This window comes from Sceloporus occidentalis, unplaced genomic scaffold (assembly GCF_023333645.1).
Source record: "Sceloporus occidentalis isolate IW3139 unplaced genomic scaffold, rSceOcc1.0.p SCAF_2, whole genome shotgun sequence".
Taxonomy (NCBI): domain Eukaryota; kingdom Metazoa; phylum Chordata; class Lepidosauria; order Squamata; family Phrynosomatidae; genus Sceloporus; species Sceloporus occidentalis.
The window spans coordinates 184,594,862-184,618,188 of record NW_028316982.1 but is presented as its reverse complement, the minus strand read 5'-3'; the positions used below and the strand labels follow the sequence as shown (position 1 = coordinate 184,618,188).

The window sequence follows — 23,327 nt, the reverse complement described above, 5'->3', positions numbered from 1 at the left end:
TCACCCTAAAGACTGGATGGATGATATAGTAGTTAATGCTTCTTTTAGGTGCTCCGAGAAGATATTAAGCTCTCACCTTTCACCATAGTTCCTTTTTTTGATCAGAGTTAAAGTACAGTACTTACTTTGACTCATGAATAGGTCGACGCAGGTTTTTTGGGTCAATTTTTTGACTAATATATGCGTATAAAGGGCAATGCAATTTTAGGCTGCATCAATAAAAGTATAGTGTCTAGATCAAGAGAAGTAATAGTGCCACTATATTCTGCTCTGGTCAGGCCCCACCTGGAATATTGTGTCCAATTCTGGGCACCACAATTCAAAAAGAACATTGAGAAACTGGAGCGTGTCCAAAGGAGGGCAACTAAAATGGTGAAGGATCTGGAAACCATGTCCTATGAGGATAGGGTTGCCATTAGTCCGGACCTCCAAACCGGGACAAATGTAGGACAAACTTTTCAAATGTAGGACCTTTTTTTGGGGGGGTCCTACATTTGAAAAAGAGCCTCGCTGAGGGGAGGATTCCTTCTCCGCTTGGGCTCCGTTCTCACCAAGGACAGAGCCCAAGCGGAGAAGGAATCCTCCCCTCAGGGAGGCTTTTTTTCCCCCGCCTGGGCTCTGTTTTTGCCTGCGGAGCTCAGGCGGGGAAAGAAGTCTGGCCTCGGCAGGTGAGGCTTCTTTCCCTCCCTCGGCTCCAGCGGAGCCAAAGAGGGGAGGGAAGCCCCCCGCCAAAGGAGAGAGGCCTACAGAGGCCTCTCTCTTTCCCCCGCCACTGCTGTTGCACACTTTGCAACAAAGCCCGGGGGCGGGGGAAATCCCGGGGGCAGGGCCAACCCAGGGCGGGACCATGTGGACCCGCCCAAAACCGGGAAAGTCCCGCCCACAGGCGGGATATGGCAAGCCTATATGAGGAACGACTCATAGGGAATGTTTAGCCTGGAGAAAAGAAGGTTAAGAGGTGATATGATAGCCCTGTTTAAATATTTGAAGGGATGTCATATTGAGGAGGGAACAAGCTTGTTTTCTGCTGCTCCAGAGAACAGGACCCGGAACAATGGATGCAAGCTATAGGAAAAGAGATTCCACCTCAACATTAGGAGGAACCTCCTGACAGTAAGGGCTGTTCGACAGTGGAACACACTCCCTTGGAGTCTAGTGGAGTCTCCCTCCTTGGAGGTCTATAAACAGAGGCTGAATGGCCATCTGTCAGGGATGCTTTGACTGAGAGTTCCTGCATGGCAGGGGGGTTGGACTGGATGGCCATTGTGGTCTCTTCCAACTCTACGATTCTATGATTCTATGATTCTAGTATATACAGTATTTAGCATTACTGTCTCTCAGAACAGGAGGGCTGTGTTTATTACAGCAGTCCTGTATATTGTTGAGCATACTAAAGAGACCTACTGAATGAAAGTTGTTTTGCTCTTTGTCAAGGATGTGAAGCACCTGATTTAGACCTACCCAGAAATTAATTATGAGCTGAAGGTATATCATTACAGTCAGTTGTCAGTTGTGATTACTCATTTGCAAGCTTGACCAAGTTGGATTGTTACGACTGTGGACAAAATCTGCCATTGATCCAGTGGTCATTTAAAGTATCTCAAAACACATTTTTTTATATAAACATGTTTGCATTTATTGATTTTGTATTAGCTTCTTCTCAAATAAGTTTAAAACAGTTAATTTTTCTGCAAGGTTTGAAATGAAATAAATAAAGTCATAAAAGTTGCTAAACTCCAACGCTGCCACTGGAATTGCCCCACCCACGAAGCTATGACCATTTCAATGCATATGTATTATATATATTCATAATCTGTATTTGATCTCACTAGCCTTGAAAAGATTTCTTATTTGCCATTCATATGAACCAAGTTTGTAAACTGGGCAGACAGGTCTGATGGATGGCTATATTGCCTTGGGCTCATAACTATTTCTGGGTAGTTGTGAATTCAGGTGTGCCAAGCAAAAGGCTGGCACTCTATCAACTAATGTTCTGAAAATGAGTTGTCAAGCTATTTTTATGGTTAAGTTGATGGAAAACTGGAAGGTTATATTTTAGTGTTTCCAGTTATTATGTTCCATCAGAGGTTTGAACTGAAACTCATCTTTTAGGAAACTGGGTTTGGTGACTCAGTGTGGGCGGCATCTTTAACCGTGTGAGTCAGATCTGAACCTGTTCAACTGCATGGTTCTGAATTGAGAGTTTTGATGCTGGAGGTGCTTGTGTGTGTGAGAGAAATCAGTCCACAGCTGCCATAATTTTGGTTTATTAAAATTTAAGTATTGTCTTTCCTGGGGCACACACAAACATGATTGGTAGCATGAGTGATTGCCTACATTTGAACTTTGTATTTTAAATCATTATACAGTCGGCCCTCTGTATCCACGGATTATGCATTCACAGATTCCTCCATCCACAGTTTGAAAATACTCCTCCCCACAACAAAAATCCAAAAAGCAAATTTTGATTTTGCCATGTTATATGAGGGACACAGTTTTACTACACCATTGCATATAATGGGACTTGAACATCTCTGGAATTTGGTATCCATTAGGGTTCTGGAACCAAACCCCAGAAGATACCCCGGGCCCACTGTATTCTTTACACATGTGGCCTTGTAATATCTAACTTTGGTGTCTTAAATATAAATTGATACAAGTTGAGTAATCTGAAGTACTCTTAAATCCAAAACATTTTGTGCTTCAACACAAGTAGCATAGTACGTACCTGTAGTGTATTTGTGAGGCTGCAGAGAGAGGCAAAGATCTGTGTAATGGCGGTAGTCCACACCTCTCACCATTTCATAGATCTTCAGTCTCTCTCCACCCTCATTACGTCTCATTATGTATATGCAAATACTGTACATGTATTCCAAAATCTAAAAAGTCTGAAATATGGAAACATTTTGGATAAGGGATACTCAACTTGATATTTATCCCACAGAAACTGCATCTATTATATAGTGTGCAATATAACTGGCTTCATTAAAATTTGTGATACAAAAGCCTGTCTTTTCTGAGTTGCTCTGCAGAGAAAATAATTATTTTTCATGGTGAGAAGAAAAGTAATATCTTAAGGAACAGAGATATGTCTTCTTCTTCTTCTTCTTCTTCTTCTTCTTCTTCTTCTTCTTCTATGATTACATATTTTTTATTAATGTGAGAATTCTTCTGAGGGTTTATTTCTGAACAGCTTTATTTAAAAGTATCTTTTTCTCTGGGCTGTTCCCAAAATTGTGTCCTCCTCTGCTCCTGTTATCCTTTTTTCTTACGTGTATGTGTGTGTGTGTGGGCAGAAGAAGCCCAGTGTTTCTCTCTGGGAAGGAAGAAAACCACTACTCTGATGTAGCTCAAACTGCAAGAAGGTCCAGGTTTCCTGTGAAATAAACAAATGGAAGCTTTGTTTCCTCATAGCTGGTATTGGTCTTAATGTGTGACTCAGTTTTAGGCTTGGTCTCCCAGACTTAGTGAGCTCAGCACTTACAAGGAAGTGGGAGGATTCCCAGGACTGCTCTTGAACAGTTTGCCATAAACTCTGCAAAGGCAGCTTTACTTCATAATGGGAGAAGAGGTATGTGTTTCATTCCTTTCTTCTTCTTTTTTTAAAAAAGAACTACTTTGTGTGTGTGTGCACGCGTGTGCTTATAGCCTCAACCACGTTATAACTTGCATAATGTAGAGCACAGATGTTTGGCAACAAAGGCCTCTGGCTGACTATCATGGCATAAAAATGATGTGTTAAAAGTGAGAGATTTTTCACTGAAGTCTTAAATTGGAAAGCTGCTCCATCTGTCTTTGTGAAGTAATAAGTAACATATTAAAATACGTGATTCTACAGCAAAGGAAGAACATGCGCTGGAATTCTGTAGCTCCATCTCCCAAATTCCACCTCTGACTTTGATAACTGAACTTACATGGTTATTTTATCATGAAGTTATTTTAGCATGATTTTCTAAATGAACAATTCTTATTGTTCAGTTAACTTGTGCTGCCTTTCTAGTAAGTTTAGAATTATTACATTCTTATTTGGTGTTTAAAAGGAGAAAAATAAAAAAAAATGGGGAAGGAAGTACACTTCCAGAATTGTTTAGCTATACTTAAATTCTTGTTCTCTCCTTAAAAGAAAAAAAAAAGGTTTCTGGGTAGCTATTTTTGTTTTTAAAATGTTTTTGTTTGAAAATAGGACTTGATTATATTTATGCCTAAAATCTGTTAAAATAAATATTATAAAATAATGTTGACAACTGGTGTAATTGTACATCAGGGCAGATATTACTTACTATTGTTTTATTAGTCAATTCCAATAATTCTGAGATTTCTTTTTAAAAATGTATAACTTTGCAGTCCTGTGTGTGCACTGGTAATAGTCTATGATTTATGTTCGAAACATGCGAGAAAGGTACATACTGTAGTTCCCTGAACAGAGGAGCTATGTATTTTTCAAAACTTTTATGTGGTTTTGTATTTGTCTTCTTTTCCTGTTTGGAAGGGAAACAAAAGAGTGTGAGGAAGATATGGATCAAGGGAGATTTAATAGCTTGCTAAAGATGAAATGTCTGAAGTATTTGGAACTGCTTTAGAAAGATATTTTCTTCCTTTACAAGGAATCCCTTGTTGAAAAAAAGCAGTGTGGCAGAGAGTTGTCTCTGTGGCTTTGCTGGGTCGCATTCGTTTCAAAGAGGTTTGTGCAGACGTTCCTAAAGAACTATATTCAGTCCCATTTAGTTGGATATTTCATTCTCAGTGTAGTGGTGTGAATATGACAGTGCAAATAACATAAGTGAAATCTCCTTGTTTAATACAGTAGTTTGTTACAAACTGAAACATACAAACTGTTGTGAATATCTTTTGACATAACACTGAGTTGAAAAGAAATATAATGAATGAAAATTGGTCACCACTCACTCTGCATGCTGCTGTTTGCTGAATTTCTCTGGCTTGGGTTTACATGAAACTTTGACTGTTCAGGGAAATTCCCAGTCCCTGTACACAAAATCAACTTCTCCCTTGTTGTCCCCTCTATAGAATGTACACTGTTGAGGAATATTAAGATCACACTGTCTTAGATATCTGCTGTTTCTATTCCACACTTAAGAGCAGCTGACAAATTTCTGTCAGTTTCTATTCCTTTTCATAGCCTATGGAAGAAGTTGACATTGCATGGTCTGGAAAAATGTGTGGGTTGTTTCCTTCTTCACTGTTGATTTATGTTAGTTTTACACAGATGTTACTTTATTTTTCTTAAAAAGCAAGCATACACACATTTGCAGGGAAAGGATTGATGAGAGGAGGAGGAAAATGCACTAGTGGGGGAAAATATCTGTCCCAGCCCTGGGATTAAAACATAAGCAGAGAGGAGAGGAAATAGTTGGATAAGTAAACAAATGGAAGGAAATGAATGGAAAGAGTGTATTCTTGAAAACTTTCTGCCTCTTCAAGCAGTACTGAAGGTGCATAGCTATAAAGCTGATAGGACTAGCGTTAGATAGGGGCAGATGCTTATTCTACATTCTTTAAATGTAATTAAGCCACTTTAATATCAGTAGAATTTACTTTGAAACAAGAATAGAAAATATTGTTTATCATTGCATGAAAAACAATGAAGAATCTTGTGGTATTACTTCAGGTATAAAATATGACCTCAAAATCCACAAAACAGCGATACCTTTTTTGGAGGCCAACCTAAAATGCACAAAATACATCATTCAAACTTTAAATGCTCCACTGGTTTCTCCATCTGGAAAAGGTGTTGAAAATGATACAGGCGTAGAAAAAAAAATGATGATGTTAGAGTCATACGCCAACATTTTGTCAAGATGTTGTTTTTGTCATTGTCAGTTAAGATGGTCTGGAGAAATGTCAATGCAGGCAGAGACCATGTCCCTTTTTGGCCATGCATGTGGACACTGGGAGACAAAGAGTAGTAAAATCCAGGCAATAAAATGTCAACTTCATTAGCAACAGAAAAAGTAACTTCCCTTGAGATCCAGGCTATTTCTGTCCTGGGTGAGGCTACCTGCCCCTTTCTCAAGAGCCAGCGGAGCTTCAAAAAGTTTGCATAATGTAGTTTCTGCATTTTTCATTGGCCCAATAATGGTATTATCATTCTGTAGATTTTGGATGTTACTGTATTTTGCTGTATGGCCAATGCAGCTACCTCTGGATATAATTCAGGTGCAGTTAGTGAAGTGGCCTGAAGTCCACAAATCTGTGCCAAAAAGGTGCCACAAACTACTTTGCTGTTTTTGCTGTAGCAGACTAATGTGCTGACTACCCACCCCCCCAAAAAAAATTAGTATGTAAAAAAACCCCATCTCGACCATATAATTATTATTCTAAGGATCACCAAAGAATATTAATCAGAGAAAAACCAATATCCTAGTGATACACTGAATGGCTTACATAACAGTTGTTGAAATTAGGCTCTTTCTGTAGTGCCTTGCTTTATTATTGTTGTTGTTGTTAACTACCCTCAAATTGATTTTGACTCATGGTGGCCCTGTGAATGAGAAATCTCCAAGACTCCCTATCTTCCACTACTTTTCTTAGTTCTTGCAGATTCATACGCATGACCTCCTTAATTGAATCTATCCATCTAGCTTGTGGTCTTCCTCTCTTTCTCCTTCCCACCACTTTCCCTAACATTATTGTCTTTTCTAAAGAGTCATGTCTTCTCATGTTGTGACAACAACTTCAGTTTAATCATCTTAGAATCATAGAATCTTAGAGTTGGAATAGATCCCAAGGGCCATCCAGTCCAACCCCCTGCCATGCAGGAAATCTCAATCAAAGCATCCCTGACAGATGGCCAACCAGCCTCTGCTTAAAGACCTCCAGAGAAGGAGATTCCACTACACTCCGAGGGAGTTTGTTCCACTGACAGCCCTTACTGTCAGGAGGTTCCTCCTAACGTTGAGGTGGAATCTCTTTTCCTGCAGCTTGCATCCATTGTTCTGGGTCCTGTTCTCTGGAGCAGCAGAAAACAAGCTTGCTCCCTCCTCAATATGACATCCCTTCAAATATTTAAACAGGGCTATCATATCACCTCTTAACCTTCTCTTCTCCAGGCTAAACATCCCCAGCTCCTTAAATCATTCCTCATAGGACATGGTTTCCAGACCCTTCACCATTTTAGTCGCCCTCTTTTGAACAGGGCGACTTATCAGCCTCAGGCCTGATTTGTTCTAGGGCTCATTTGGCTGTCCACCTTATCCTCAAGACTCTTCTCTAGTACCACATCTAGAATGAATTTATTTTCTTTTTATCATTTTCTTAATTGTCCACCTTTCACATACATACATGGTAATAGGGAATACAATTGCTTGTGCAATTCTAACTTTCATGCTTAATTGTATATCTTTTCTATTTAGGACCTTTTCTAGCTCTTTCATAGCTGCCCTCTCCGTTATGGGTTTCTTTTTCTTTTTTTTTGGGGGGGGGGGGTGTTGTTCATTACATTTAAGACTTTATTGTACTGTCTTCATTTTGTTTCCTAATCTTGAATTCTAATTACAAAGCAAATCACAGGAATGTATCATTGCTTACTGTAAGTATCAAGCAATTGCTCTTTCCCATTAATTTCTCCACAATTTATTCTGCTCACTTACTGCTTAAATTTCCCACCTCTGGACATTTTTAGATCCATTTTAGTCCAGTATCAAATTTTGTCTATGATTACATTTTTTAATATAATAAATTCTACTCTGCATTTAGTTTTGAGAATCTTTGTATAAAGATATTTTTCTCTATGGATTGGAAACTGGTTTGTCCATATTACTACTGAGCTTGTGACTGCATAAAAAAACAGATAAGATTGGACTGGCATGACTTGGACAAATTGGACAGGCAGGCTTTGGCATGAGCCTTGCATACTAAAAAGATATTTTCCAGAAGAAGGCATTTATGTCAATTTACCAATTTTCATTACCATCAGTCATGTTGTCCTTCTGGAACACTTGAATGGATGGAAATAGCAGTTAGGGGTTTTAGAGAACTGCAGCATGTGAACTACCCTCTGGGATTCCAGAATGTCCTTTGTCCTGTGGTTTTCATGCATCTGCATGAAACTAATGAGAGAGGCTTTCAGAGGAACAGAAATTAAACATCCCTATTATACTGATGGCATTCTGTTATCAGTTCTTATTTTCCTGACAGATAGGCTATATCCCAGTGAAGCACTGTAATCCCTGAAACATTGCCTGGAATGAGTAATGAGCTGGAGCAGCTCAGTAAATTGACTGTCTGTCCAGATAAGATAGAAGATTAAAAAATTGGTAAATTCTAGATCAAATAATAAATTATCAACCTGCTCTTACATGGGAAAATAAATCCAGAAGTACATCTTGAAAGAGTCCTTATTTGTTTACTGTTTTTTTTTAATCTGTCTTTTCCATAAAATCATAGAGTTAGGAAACCACAAGGGCCATCCAGTGCAACCTCCAACAGATGGCTAAACAGCCTCTAATTAGAAACCTCCAAAGGCGGAGATTCCATCACACTCCAAGCTAGTGTATTCCACTGTCGAACATCTATTACTGTCAGGAAGCACTTCCTAATGTTTAGGTGGAATCTCTTTTTCTTTAGTTTGAATCCATTCTGCCAGCAGTCTCAGGAGCAGCAAAAACAAGTTTGTTCCATCTTCAATGTGATATCCAGTCAAAAATTTAAATGTGGTTATCATGTCAGCTCATAACCTTCTCTTCCCCACTCTAAACCTGCTTAGCTCCCTAAGCTGCTCCTCATAGCCATGATTCCAGATTACTCTCCTCTAGACATGCTCCAGCTTGTCAATATCTTTCTTGAATTGTGGTGCCCAGAACTGGACACATTATACAGGTGATATCTGACCGAAACAGAGTAGTACTATTCCTTCCCTCAGTCTTGACACTGTACAGTGGACCCTTGTTATACGCTGGGGTTTGGTTCCAAGATCCCCCATGGATAACAAAATCCATACATGCTCAAGTCACATTAAATATAATGACAAAGCAAAATGGTGTCCCTTATAAAAATTGGAAAATCAAGGTTTGATATTTGAAATTCATACTTTTTTGGAACATTTTCAAATCGTGGATGCTTAAATCCGTGTATAAAAAATCTGTGGATAAGAAGGGCCGACTGTACTCCTATTGATGCAACTAGAATTGCATTGTCATTTTCAGTTGTTGCACCACACTACTGACTTATGTCCAAGCTTGAGATCTACTAAGGCTCCCAGATCCCTTTCACATGTACTGTACTGTCAACCCAGGTATCACCCATCCTTTATCTGTGCATTTCATTTTTTCTATCCAACTGTTGTACCTTACATTTCTCACTGTTGAAATTTTGTTAGTTTTGGCCTAGCTCTCTATTCTGTTGTCATTTGGAATTTTGATCATGTCCTCTGAGGTATTAGCTACCTCTCCTAATTTAGGGCCATATGTAAATTTGATAAGAACTCTCTCTATTCCTTCATCCAAGTTATTGATAAAGATGTAGAATAATACTGGGCCCAGGACAGAAGCCTGTGGCACCCCAATAGTCACTTCTCTTCAGGATGAAGAGGGGCATTGCTGATCACCCTTGGTATTCGGTCAGACAACCAATTACAAATCTATCCGACAGTTGCATTGTGTAGCCCACATTTTACTAGCTTGCTTGCAAGAATACCATGGGGGACCTTGTCAAAGGCCTTTCTAAAGGTACATTACATCCACAACATTTCCTTCATCTACCAAGTTTGTGTCTGCATAAAAAAAAACCCAGAAAAGATTAGATTGGCATGACTTGGACAAATTGGACAGGCTGGCCTTGGCATCAGCCTAGCATACTAAAAAGATAAACAATGGAAAGGGAGTAGAGGAAACAAGTGGGATAGAATATCCAGAAAGATATGATAGGTGGGCAGCATAGATAATTCAACCTAGGCTGATCATCCTTTGCTGGTATTCTTTCATTAGGTAGCAGCAGTGGGCAATTGTTCCTTTGGCAATGGATGTGATCGCTTGCTATCCCCTTTCTCCTGTAGTTCCAAGATAACCAGCAGAGGGAGGATCTAGTTATTCTTTCTGGCCTTACCTGATCCTTTTCTGGCCTATAGATGGCATTAGGTTGGTTCCCTCTTGCTTCTGGGAAAGAAAAGCAGACCTGGCACCTGGAACATGATGCTCATCCTTGCGTCACCCATGGCCACAATCCACAGTTTGGTGCTCTCTGTGAGTTGGGGAACACTGTGATTCTCCTCTGCACTGCTAAAGTGTTCCTAGCAATCTGAGAATGATACTAGCTAAAGGCCAAGTTAAATTTGCTGGTGACAACAATATTTGTTCAGTTGTCTGACCCTTCCAGGCCAATTCTATATAGGTAGAAAAATGAAATAGAATGCTGAGGAGGTAAAATGTATTAAATCATTTCAAACTGCAGGCATTTATTATACAGTTGGCCCCTAGTATCCACTGGAGTTTGGTTCCAGGACCCCCTGTGGATACCAAAATCCATGGATGCTCAAGTCCCATTAAATGCAGTGGTGTAGTAAAATGGTGTCCTTTACATAAAGCAGCAAATTCAAGGTTTGCTTTTGGAATTTATATATTTTTAGTATTTTTTCAAGCTGTGGATGGTTGAATCTGTTGATAAAGGTTCTGTGGATATGAAGGGCTGCCTGTACTCCTCATTAGCATTGGCGTCACTAGGTGGGTGCGGGAGGTGTGGACCGCATCAGGTGACATCCCAAGGGCTGACACCCCTGTTCCTCAAACACCTACCTTTTAGCAAAAACAGGTTGTGTCATTCACATGCTTCACTTTAAAATGCTTTAAGAGATGGTGCATCATTGGGAAGAGAAAAGACAGGCCCCAGAGTGTTTTTCAAATTTCAAATTTTTAATTTAAAAATATTTTTTTGAAATTTTAAAATTTTTAAATCTTTTAAAATTTTATTTAAAAACATCACATTTTAACCAAATCTTCACTATGTATATGTAAATATGTTTAGGCTGTGTGTATGATATTGTAATTTGAAGGTATATTTTTAATTTTGCTAGTTGTTTATGTCACAACTATTAGCAGTACATTCAGTGGTGTATGGGAGTTATGATTTACAGGTAACATTAGTACAAAAAAGTATTACTAAGGATACTGTATGGTGTGAATGGGAGGAGGTCGGGGGGGTGACAGCATGAGTTCCCACACCGGATGACACCAACCCTAGTGATTCCACTGCTCATTAGTTATTATTTCCTGTTTATGGTAAGATTTTAAATAGGATTCTTCCTATTACATGTGTAAAATCTTAAAAACCTGAAAAATATATATGTTGTTTTTGCAAACAGAAAACTGGTGTATTAGAAAATGTAAAGAAAGGTTCTGCCCTTAGTATATTATGCTGCTTGTGACTGTTGATTTCATAGGAAGGAGAGTCTCATGAGATATAAAAAAATGACCAACTGAATTTCAGCCAAGAAATTTTTGTATGTCCATTTTCAAGAATGTTAAAATAAAATTATTATTATCTTTTTAAATTATTGTAAGCCACCTTGAATCCCATCTTGGGAGAAAAGCGGAATATGAATTCAATAAATAAATAATAAGTGGTAGGGAGAACCCCTATGAGTTAATAATTAGACACAAGACATGGACCAAAGAGGTACTCAAACAATGTGTGTACATATGCATCATATTTGTGTTACAGTAGCATTTGTGATATACTAGTTATAAATTGTGAGCCAGGATGGTGTATACTGGAACCCTGCTCTCTAGAGACCAGGGTTCGAGTCATGGCTTGGCCATGTATACCCACTGGGTGACCTTGGGCAAGTCACACTCACTCAGCCTCAATGGATGGCAATGGCAAACCCCTTCTGAAGAAACTTGCCAAGAAAAACCTTTGATAGGTTCGCCTTAGGATGGCCATAAGTCTGAAAAGATTTGGTGGCCCATAACAACAAGTTATAAATTATGTCAGAGAATATCAGCCTACCTACTATTTTACCAGAAGCTATAGTACACAGGGATCGTCACCCGTTGGGTCACTGTTCTTACTGTAAATATACTTATAAGGTGATAGAGAATAGAAATTACAGTACAATATATTCATCTTCTCCTTTTCATTGACTTCATGTGGTTGGTGGTTCTGTTCATCACTGATTCTAATAAAATTTGCTGGAAATCTGGTATTTTTAAAACCTACATCAGTTTAGCCTAAGCTATTGCATTGCACTCTCTGCATTTATTTTTCATTTAGACAGAGCAGCCCCATTAAAACCACCATAAAAAATAATTGAAGGACTAGCAACCCAAAACTCAGCAATTTTAGGACATAAAATTATTTCCCCAGTACTAGATAATGGGAGGGGGGGTAGTATTTTGCACATGTATTAGACATTTGACTTCAAATATGAGTTGTACAATGGTAGTAAGTTGGAAAAAATAATACTTCCAAAACAAAACAAAACCCTCTAGTCTTGGCTTTATAACAGGGAAAGGTGTGATTTGTCTGACATAGGAGTTATCTACATTGAATCTTTTCTTCTTAAAGTTTTGTAAGGTTTATCTTAACTGTAAGATCACGATTCAGGAACATACAGGTTCAGCATTGTATGATCACAACATCTCATTGCAAAACATTTTGCAAAAGACTTTCCTATTTCCTGCTAGGAGCCCATTAGTTCTTTAAATGCTTGAATATTAGTTATGATTGTGTGTGAGTGACAAAGCCATTGGGAGATCAAACACAATAAAGAGGTAGTGTTTCAGTAATGTCAGCTGATAGCACTGCATCATGCTGTTAAATGCATCTCAGCTATGAGAAATCAAGCATCAGAAATACATCTGTGAATCTACCATGATAAATCACTTATTATACTTTCCCCTACCATGTCTCGCAGTGGACATGGAGCAATGGATGCAAACTACAGAAAAAGATACCATCTCAACATTAAGAACTTCCTGAGAGTAAGAGCTGTTTGACAGTGGAATATGCTGCCTCGGAGAGTGGTGGAGTCTCCTTCTTCTGAAGCTTTTAAACAGAGGCTGGATGGCCATCTGTTGGGGGTGCTTTGATTGTGAATTCCTGCATGGCAGGGGTTGGACTGGATGGCCCTTGTTGTCTCTTCCAGCTCTGTGATTCTATGGTCAAAAACACGCTGCAGAAATAATCCAGTTTGAGATCACTATAACTGCTCTTGCTCAATGCTAGGGAATTATGAGAACTGTAGTTTCATGAGACATCCTTGCCTGTCAGAGCTCTGGTGCCACAATAAACTACAATTCACTACAACTCAGTCATGACAGTTAAAGAGGTCTCAAAGTGGATTATTTTTGCAGTGTGTTTTGGACGCATGTCTCATTTGTCACCATTTTGGTGCTGGAGTTCACAGCTATGGCCGTGGGAAATACTATTTGGAGGGAATGGAAGTCTTTCCTCAAGTAAAATGGGATTTAATTCTGTGTGCTGGTTCCTCACTGGTTCATTAGTGATGTGTAGTGAGGACTGAAGCTCTGTGTCTGTTTCAACAGTGCTATTAGTGCAGTACACCATCTTAAAGCACCTTTTCAAAACTATTTTCCCCATCTTTCCTACACCAAGACCATCCAAAGTCGATAGCTGCTTGTGCCTTTGATTTTTCAAGAAAGAAACACCTTTTCAACTTGCTAGATCTGGAAATTTGTTTTGACAAATTCTCAGTAGGGGTTTTGACACACTTTTCTGCATGTGACCTACACTAAAGGAAGTTATGCTCTGGAGGTTGGTTGACATGATGTCATCAAGCTGTTAGATCCCTGCCAATTGTACCTAGTCATGTGTATTTTCTTCCGTTCATATGATTAAGCTTTATTTATGCAATTACTTACATATGTGACATTAAGGAGCTTAATCCATGTTGTGATGGATGCATATCACTAGTAAGTCAAAAGAAGCAAGCCTATAAAAGCATTATTTTCAAGTAAGCTACCATAGATGTAGAATATGCTCGGTGACCTTCAGAATGCAACTTTATTTACTGTAGGCTTTATATGTTAGAAAGCAACTGTTACTCATTTATGTTTGATGCTCCTAGAAATTTTGTCTATTGTTTTATACACTTAGCTGTGAGTAAGCCTCACTGAACTCACAGGCTTATTTCTTGAGTAGCTGTGCATAGACTGCTCTGTAAATAGGTTTTGTTTGAGAAGGAAATAAAGGTACAGATATAAAGGTGACTAACAACTAACAGAAATAATTGAGGGAACAACTAACAAGATCAGTGGAGAGAAATCAATAAATGAACGTATAGGAATGCTCAGGTAGTCTACTCTTATCATCAACACAAACAGTTCCTGGCATAATTTATGAGTTTCTTTTATTATACTCTGTAGTACCTGTTTTTATTATAGAAGATTGTGTGAATTATTAGACACCCACAATTAGCCACCCACAACCTGCACAACTAATGTAGATTATAGAGTGCAGTCACACAAAGACCAGACCTGTAGAATCATAGGGTTGGAATGGACCCTGAAGGCTTTTTGCTCCCATTCCTGATGCTTCCTGTCCTTGAGATGAGCACAAACACAAAATCCTCAGTCAAACACACACAAAATATCTGAATTTGTAGTTTCTCTTGTACTGAGCAGTGTTACTCTTGCAACATCATCATCAGGAAGATAAAACAAACCTGCCTCATGACATTCTGCTGATGCAACCCATAATTGTACTATGTTCTTATATATCTATATTGGTCTTTATATCCAGGTTGTAATTCAATACAATAGGACTTACTCCTACATAAGTAGGATATAGCATGGCAGCCTAAATAACCTTTTTAGCAACGCAGAACCAAAAAGATTTTTTTTAAAAATGTAATGAAATGCTCCATCTTTTTTATTCCTACCTTCCCGGTCACTTGTAAATAGTTAATTCTAAAGCTGACTTTCAGGATTTCTGAATGATATAATTTGTCATACCTTCTACTCTTAATTACCATACTGCATAGTTTGACCCCCTCCTTTCAACATAAATTATTGCTTTGTATTATATTTTGCAACATGTAATTTGAAAGGCTGAGCTCCAGCAGCTCCAACAACATTAGATATTTTTATCCAAGTAGAAACAGAAGCATATCAATAGCAGTCTTTTTAAAAATGCTATTTTAGAAGGCAAAGGTAAGGATAGCTAGTTTTTTGTTGCTATTCAAAATTCTTTCAATACACTCGTCCCCCGGGTTACGAAATTAATTCGTTCCGGCGCCATTTTCGTAACCCGGGGGACTTTCGTTAGCCGAATCCCCATAGGCGCTAATGGGGAAAAGCCGCGGCTCCGCCGCGGCTCCATTTAAAACAGCGCCGGCTTTTTTTCGCAAGCCGGGGAAACCTTCGTAACCCGGAAATAATTAATTAATTTTTTTTTTTCGTATCCCGGGATTTTCGTATCGCGGCGCGTTCGTATCCCGGGGTACCAGTGTATTTGACAGATTCACCAGTGATACCATCTGTAGAAAATGTACTTAATCCATGGAAGAAGGAAGACAGTGGTGTTTAGATCAGAATCAAGCATGTGAAAGGTATAGAACACCAAAGCAAAGTCACCTTTGTGTTCAAACATTTGCTTTGGGTTTAGCTGCAGCACCTCACACTTCTTGTCTTTCAGATGTTGCTGAATTTTTCTGAAATCTGTAGTATCTATATATGATTTAGTAAATGCATAATCTAGGATGATTCTACTGCACACATCTGGTTATGAACATTGAAGATTATCACACATCTGCCAATCGCCAAGGAAATGTTGGAGAAGCACATGTGTATGAATCGTTCAGGGAGAGTGACTTTCCTATTAATGCAAAGTTTCTATTAATAAGAAAGCCGCTCTCCCTGAAGGAGTCCAGGATGCTAGAGGGAGCTGATGATTCCAACACACTGGGGAAGCGTGCCTGGCATTCATACACGCATACTTCCCCAATGTTTCCTTGGCTATTGCCTGACTGTAAGACCCTGTGTGATATATATAGATGAGTTTTATTGTGTCTTGATAGACCTTCAAAAAACCACTTTTCTGTGATCTCTTTGAATCATGTGATTGGAGTTTGCACCAGCACAGAACCTCTTGTGGAACACTGCCTGGAGAACTATGAGAGTCTTTTTGTTAAAAAAGTGACTTACCATGTTCCGCTTCTTGATTCATACTTCTTTATTTGTGTGTGCGCTTTAATAGTATGATAAGACTCAGAGGCTGTGATTTCCTGGAATAGGGTGATTTATACTCATCTTAATAGCAACTTGTCTGATTCAACTTTTCTGTTGTGCCAGATGATGATACAAGTTTTAAAAATAATAATAGATATATGTCAGTCAGTATGTGCATTGTCATCTATATGGAAGAAATATGAAATATACCACTCTCATAAACTCATAGATAGTGTATTGTTAAGGACATGCTTTATCTCTTACATATCTGAGTTTGGGCTACATGTAAAAATAGCAGTCACTACCATATATTTATTTTCCCATACTTTTCCAAAATTTCGTGGCAGATATGGGTATTTATTAGTTTTACATTTGAGCCAAATTCAGTGTGAAGGGCATAGGCCTATGCACACAATTAGGACCGCTGCCAAATCCCTATTAAAGTAGTAAGCTAGGTAGGAACCATGTAAAGTATGGTAAAGCTTGGAAGTTCAGGATTAGCTGAATTCAGCCAAGGATACCTAACTTCTTCTTTAGAAGCCTTTCAAATAAGTATATCCTTTTTTCTCTGTGTGCAGTTCTTTAACAGAAACTGAATCCCACTAAAAAAAAGTGACTTTTAAAAGCAATTTCGATTTTTTAAAAATAAATCTGGGTGGATGCAATCATCCTCTCTTATTGAATGTGACTGGTATATTAATTGTTTGTTTATTTGAAATGTTTCTGTAAAGTCTCTCAGCCCACAAGGGTTCCCAAGGACAAGAAAAAATCAAAACAAGACAGGGATAAAAACATTTTTAAAAACTCTTAAAGTACTATAGCTTTCTGTGGGTTTTTCGGGCTATAAGGCCATGTTCTAGAAGAGTTTCTTCCTGATGTTTCACCAACAGCTGTGGCTGGCATCTTCAGAGAATGCTAGCATGGAAGAGAGTGGGGTACATATACTGTTGGTTGAGGGGAAATGACTTGCATGTAAATATGTGTATTGTTCTGTTGTTCAATGGCAAGGCCTCGGGGTGTCTATTTAATTAATTATCCAGTCTCTCCTGGGAAACCCCCTTCACCCTGGGAGGTATCCATCTGCATGGGTTGGGTCTTGATTTTGGTGTTTTTCAGGACTGCTAGCCAATCTTTGTTTACTTTAAGGGTTTCCTGTTGAATTTGTCAGGTTTATGAATTTCAAAGGCTTCCCTCTGTATTCTAACCTGATTGTGGTTGGCATGGTCCAGAATTTCAGTGTTTTCAAACAGCATTTTATGCCCAGGATGGTTTATAATGTGTTCTGCTACTGCTGATTTTTCTGACTGACCCAGCCTGCAGTGTTTCTCAGTGACCTCCAAATGGTCTACAAAACGAGCAAGAAAATCCAGCAAATACTGCACTCAGAGAAGGACAGAAGAGACACCCTCACAGCCGCAGCTCCTTATTAGTGCGTAAAACGGTTAAAATAGCAATTTTAGTTCATTGTGGAAAAGCACTATTTTGGCTGCCTGTTTAAAAGAGAAGTGGGTAGCCTTATTTCCTTGGATCGGGAGTTCCACAGTGAAGGTACTGCTACAAAGAAAGTCCTGTTATTTAGGGTTTTGTAGGTCAATACCAGCACCTTGAATTGAACATGGAAGCCAGTGGAGTTCTTGCAAGACTGGTGTTATATAGTCTCTAAATGCACATCTGACACATGTCTGGCCTCTGCATTTTTTATTAACTGCAGCTTCTGATCACTTTTCAAGAGCTCATTACATCAGTTACTACAGAAGTAACTAAGGCATGGACCTATGTGGTCAGATCTGCCCCAAGAAAAAGCACAGCTGGCATACCAGCTAAATTTGGCAAAAATACTTCAGCAACCTAGCTTTCCAGGAGCAGCACTGTGTCCAAGAGAACCCCAAAGTATTAATGTCATCTTTGTGAGAGAGTGCACCTCCATTTTTATCAAAACAGGCACATTGAGAAACGTATGAACAATCTGAGTGATTTGAGATATGATGGTGGTAGTGGAGAGCAAACAATATGTGCAAATCCATATGTAATTTGTTTTCTCTCTTCTCTTGTCTGAAACAGAATTGCATCTGTTGGTGGGTGGAAGATTCTAATTTGGACAAGAACTGTATAAACAGGAAGCTTGGTATGATTGCTTCCTGAGCTTTCTGTATATAATTGTCATGTTAGGAAAAGAATGTGACAAAAAGAGGGGTTTTTTCCCCCTTTAGTTTTGGAACTTCCAAATCATAATGTTTAAGATATGTGCAAATGAGAAGTTGGAAACCATAGAACAAAAAATAGAGAACTTGCATAATAACCCATAAACAGTTGTATATCTGAAAAGTATGCCATGGAATTCCCAACTCAGGTGTTTCACTTTCCATTTTTTGTTGCCGCCAAATCAAGGAAATTCCAAAAAGATCTCATATGCCAATACTGGTTTTATGTATTTTCCCACTAATCCTGTTTGAACCACATTGTAGTACAATCTCTCTTTCTTTCTGTTTGTGCCCCCTATTTAATCTTAAAAGTCCTTGTTATAATTTTAAAATTAACAAACTACAATGTCAGCATAATATACACCTACTTTATTCAATAATTAGTTACATACATAAAATCCTACATGTAAACAAAAATACATATATTCACAGGAAAGAAAAAGGGATAAATAAAAAAGTAATCAAAACAGACACTGTATCAGTTTAATTGATATATTTAAAGCTGAATTTGAGCATGTGTAGGGAGGATTCTAAAAGTTGATTCATTTAGCCACAGCATCTTGCAGGTTTACATGATTGCTTGACTTTAGTGTAGGTTTACATGATTTTGTGTACATGATTGTGTGACTTTTCTGAGTGAAACAGAGTGGGAGAATAGAAGAACCTCAAGACACCATAGATGGATATCCACTTTTCCACTTTTTTTTTCCTTTTGGGATTTTCTTGATTTTGGGGCAATGGAAAATTAAAATTTAAACACCAGAGATAGGAATTCTATGGTACAGTATACCGTTTCAGAGGATAACAAGGAGTTATACTGAAGCCTAGCATCCATCAGTTCTCTATCTAATGTTGGAGGACAATTTCATTTATTCTCAAAGCTAAAGTAATATTTATTTTATATTTTATGAAGCACTGGAAACAAAGAGGCAAATATGGTAGAAATAAAATAAGGGAAAGTGGTTTGTATGGCACTCTTAATCTTGAACCTCTAGTATTTCAAATAGACTTTTTAAAAAACTGGCAACCCTTTTAACAGATGATGTCCTTATAAAGTAAGGGCATTTAATTGACAGAGTCACCTCTTTGTACCTTCTAACGTAAATCAGCTATTTCACTTTCCATACAAAACAGCCTGACAGAAGACAAGTTACTCCCTTGACAACATGTGTTCTTGTATGCAGCCATTTTAGCTAATTAATTAAATTAGTTGGTGGGTCAGGTTTGTCTCATACCTCATAAATTTTGGATTGTCTTGCTGGTCTCTGTCAATGGCATTTGAGATCATGTGCTCCCTGTTAATGAATTCCTGAGCTAGCTCTTTCCAACTAAAATCTAGGAAACCCCCCCCCCCCAGCAATCTCTCTCTCCCTCCCTCTGTGAGTATGTATGTTTCATAACAAAGGTGGACCTTTCCACATTTTATTTGTTTTGTGTGCAAAACTGTTTTAGTTGCCCTGATTCAATATAGGAGAGATAATATTCTATTTTGCTCTTCGGTTATTTATGTTCATTCAAACAAAGCTCAGTGTCTGATGCTCTGTTAAGAAGACATGCTCCTCAGGATCATAGTTTCTTGCTCAGCTGCATGTGAATGTAGATATGAAAGGAGCAATACTGTACATATTGCAATCCTTGACATAGAGCCCATACAGACAGGCCAAAATAAAGCTGCTTCGGATCACTTTGGTGGTATGCTGTTTAAATGCTTCATGCATCCTAAGAGGTCAGACGCCACACCAAAGCCATGCTCCAGTCCTAAGGACTGGAGCGCCGTTTTGGCACAGCCTCTGGCCTCTTAAAATGTGTGTGTCATTTAAACAGCATACCTCCAAAGTGATCCGAAGCAGCTTTATTTTGGCCTATCTGTACATGCCCACAGTTTGTTAATTCAAGTTGTTTTGTTCATTACTGAGGAATAGTATGTTTTGAATCTGCCCAGATGTTCGCCGTTCTTACTGGATTAGAATGCCCATTAATTGATAGTGTTTCTCTTGCAGATGCACTTTTTTAAATACCAGCTTTAATATTATGGCATTACCACTCTTAAGCATTGATATAGTAGGTTACTACAGAGTAACACATAATTAAATTTGTCTTGATAACTGAATTTATGTTATTGTCAGAAACATTAAATAGACATAAGAAGTGATTATACTGAGATAAGTGTCACAAGGCTTTTAATATGTTTCATATGACTGCAGTTGCATATGACTGCACACACACAAAAAACTTCCCTTGTACAAAACGAAGTAATTACAAAGTTTCAGGGGACAATGAACTAATCAGTTAATGTCTTCTGGGAATTGTGATGGATAAAAATCTTTTCAATACTTAAATCAGTTTTTAATATCGTTATTGGCCTTATCCTTAGAGAAGTAAATATATGAATGGTGGCATTTTGTTCATTACTTGTATTATTGAGTAATTGCTGAGATAAAATTAAAGAAAGAATTGTTTATCTGTTTTCAGGCGGTTGGGAAAAAAATACCCACAGCTACAACAATTCAGGAACCAGCAAAAATAGAAGTGGACAATAGAACAAAGGGTACGTCTTGCTGTTTCTTTTGGGATTGGTAGAGGCTTGTGCTCAGAGTACATAGACATTTGGGTTAGTTTGGTTTCTCAAAAATTTTATAATTTCAAAAATAAGAAAAAAAATGTACCAAAGTGCTAAGTATATGAAGAAAAAAACAATTTGTTTCACAGGCATCCTTTTATTATCTAACCTGATTTTAACTACTGAATGATATCTTATCATGAGACTTTCAGATCTTAGAGAAATCCATGTTTAAATAATTCAGATATGTCTCAAAGAATAAATATACATACACACCCATGTTTTGCTCTCCATGTTTACTTTTTGAAAACATCTTTTTATTATTTCCTTTGTTTGAAAAACATGTTGTCTAGTGGTAAAGTATCTTGGAAGAAACTAAAATATTAGTCAAGTCTTTCCAACACTATGAACAATTGAGTTTTAAAATAGATAAAACCTATAATTATTTGCTTACACCACTTTTACTGGTCTCTAAGGCGGGATACAGACCGCCCAAAAGGGCTGTCTCCTGCTGCCTTGGTTTGCTGCGCGAGGGAGCCGCAGCGGACAAACCACACGGCTCCCTCATGCAGCAAAAAGAACCCACAAAAAGCGGTTATGACGCTGGGATGTGGGGACGCTAGGTGTCCGTCACGTCAAAATGGTGGTGCCCGTATTTACAGGGCGCTGCCATTTTGACGCCCTCATCATGTGCGAGGGGAGAGTCGCGTCTGGAAGCACCGCCCCTCGCACATAACAACGGTGCCCCGTAGGGCCCATCTGTACAGCACCTAAGTTATCATTGGTTCTTCGGACACTTAATTCTTATCTGGAAAACCATTATTGTTAGTAGCCACTTCTTAAAATTGGGACGGACATATAAAAAGTGACATGTATTTTTGTACTACCAAAACTATTGTAGTAGAAAAGCATCTCCCAAGTCCCACTGTGAAAGAGACCAAACAGAATTTGTAAAAGCAAATAAGAAGACCAAAAGATGTGGAGTCAGTGACAGATTTAAGCCATCGGACCTCAAATTATGAGGGACTCTATTTTTAATAATAATAATAGGAAAAGCTCTCTTAAATTTGATCAAGCTTAGGCTCTCAGTGTCTTACTCTGTGTGACCTTTTAGAATGGTTGAAATTTTGTTTCACAGCTTCATTTTCCATATAAACAGCAGCAGATTCTTTTGTGGTGTAGCATAAATGTAAGTGAGTAATATTACTTTTCATCATTAAAGCAGGCCTGCATCTAGGATTTTTATAGAAATGCAGGCAAACATAAGGTTATGCCATGTCAAAATGCTATCTCACACAGAAGCCTTTGAACAGAAGCACATTAACATACACAAAAATCACATTTATCATTGAATGTTGGTTAAAACAATGATGAGTTACAAATATTTTAAGAAAGTGAAATGACATTTGCAAATCCCTCGTTTCTGAAACCTAATACGCACTAATAAGGAGCTGAAATATATATAAAACGTATATAATACATACATATACAATGAGGTCTCACTATCTGTGGACTTGCCATCTGCGGATTTAAGCATCTGCAGATGGCAAGCCCCCATTGCCTGCAGTGGCAGCATGTGCATGTGGCTGCGCCACCATTAGGGACAATGGAACTTCACCTGAGGTCCCGTTGTCACTAATGAAGGGCAGTGGCATGCACATGCTACCAATGGAGATAACATGGGCTGTCCCTTATGGCAGTGCGGCCATGTGTATGCATCACCATTGGGGACAACACGACTTGAGGTCTTGTGGATTTTGGTATCTTCAGGGGAGGTCCAGAATTGATTCCCCACGAATATCATGGTCCCACTGGGGTGGGTAACAGTGGAAGGGTCAGATGCTGCCTCAGGAAACCTTGGAGGGCCATACCTCCTGCTGTACCCACTTCCCATACCAAAATTGTATCTTTTTTTGCCACAAATGCCATCTAGGTGACATTGGGGGCATTTCCACCATGTTTTTGGCCCTTCCTGAACCCTTTTAGACTTTCTAACAAGAGGCAATAGGCAGAATTCACTTTATTTCTTGTTCTTTCTTTTTTTAAAAGGGCTCTCTTAGGATTAAATTGGACCACCCTCCTTCCCCCCACTACCACCATGCAGTGGAAATGCCCCCCACATTGCTAGAGGGCATTCTGGGGCAAAAAATAGAATAATTTTGCAAAACTCTTGTTTGACCACTGAGGGCCAGAAACATGGTGGGAATGTCATCCATGTACCCCGGATGGCATTTTGGCATTTAAAAAATGGAAAACAGTTTTTGACCCTAGTGGGTCACAAAAATATATACTGAACCATATACCACAGTTCTGCCAAGGGGAGGAGTTTCTTGCATGCCCCAAAAGCCTTTTCCTGAGGGATTGGAAACCCTCTGGGGTCTTTTATTGTTGTTTTTTTGTTTTTGTTTTTGTAGTTGTACTGCAGGT

General features: G+C 38.6%; 1 protein-coding gene across 5 annotated transcripts in view; it reads left to right on the top strand.

Annotated features, from left to right (window-relative positions):
* SH3KBP1 (SH3 domain containing kinase binding protein 1) overlaps window positions 1-23,327 on the top strand; it is a 203,267-nt gene that overhangs the window by 132,420 nt on the left and 47,520 nt on the right. For 4 of the 5 annotated variants that reach the window (XM_089511710.1, XM_089511712.1, XM_089511713.1 and 1 more), the window contains one exon: window positions 20,813-20,888. In XM_089511710.1, the coding sequence (XP_089367836.1) occupies window positions 20,813-20,888 (76 nt within the window). Of the gene's footprint in view, window positions 1-3,511; window positions 3,572-20,812; window positions 20,889-23,327 lie in introns of those variants that run through there. The other variant, XM_089511715.1, reaches the window with a different exon arrangement.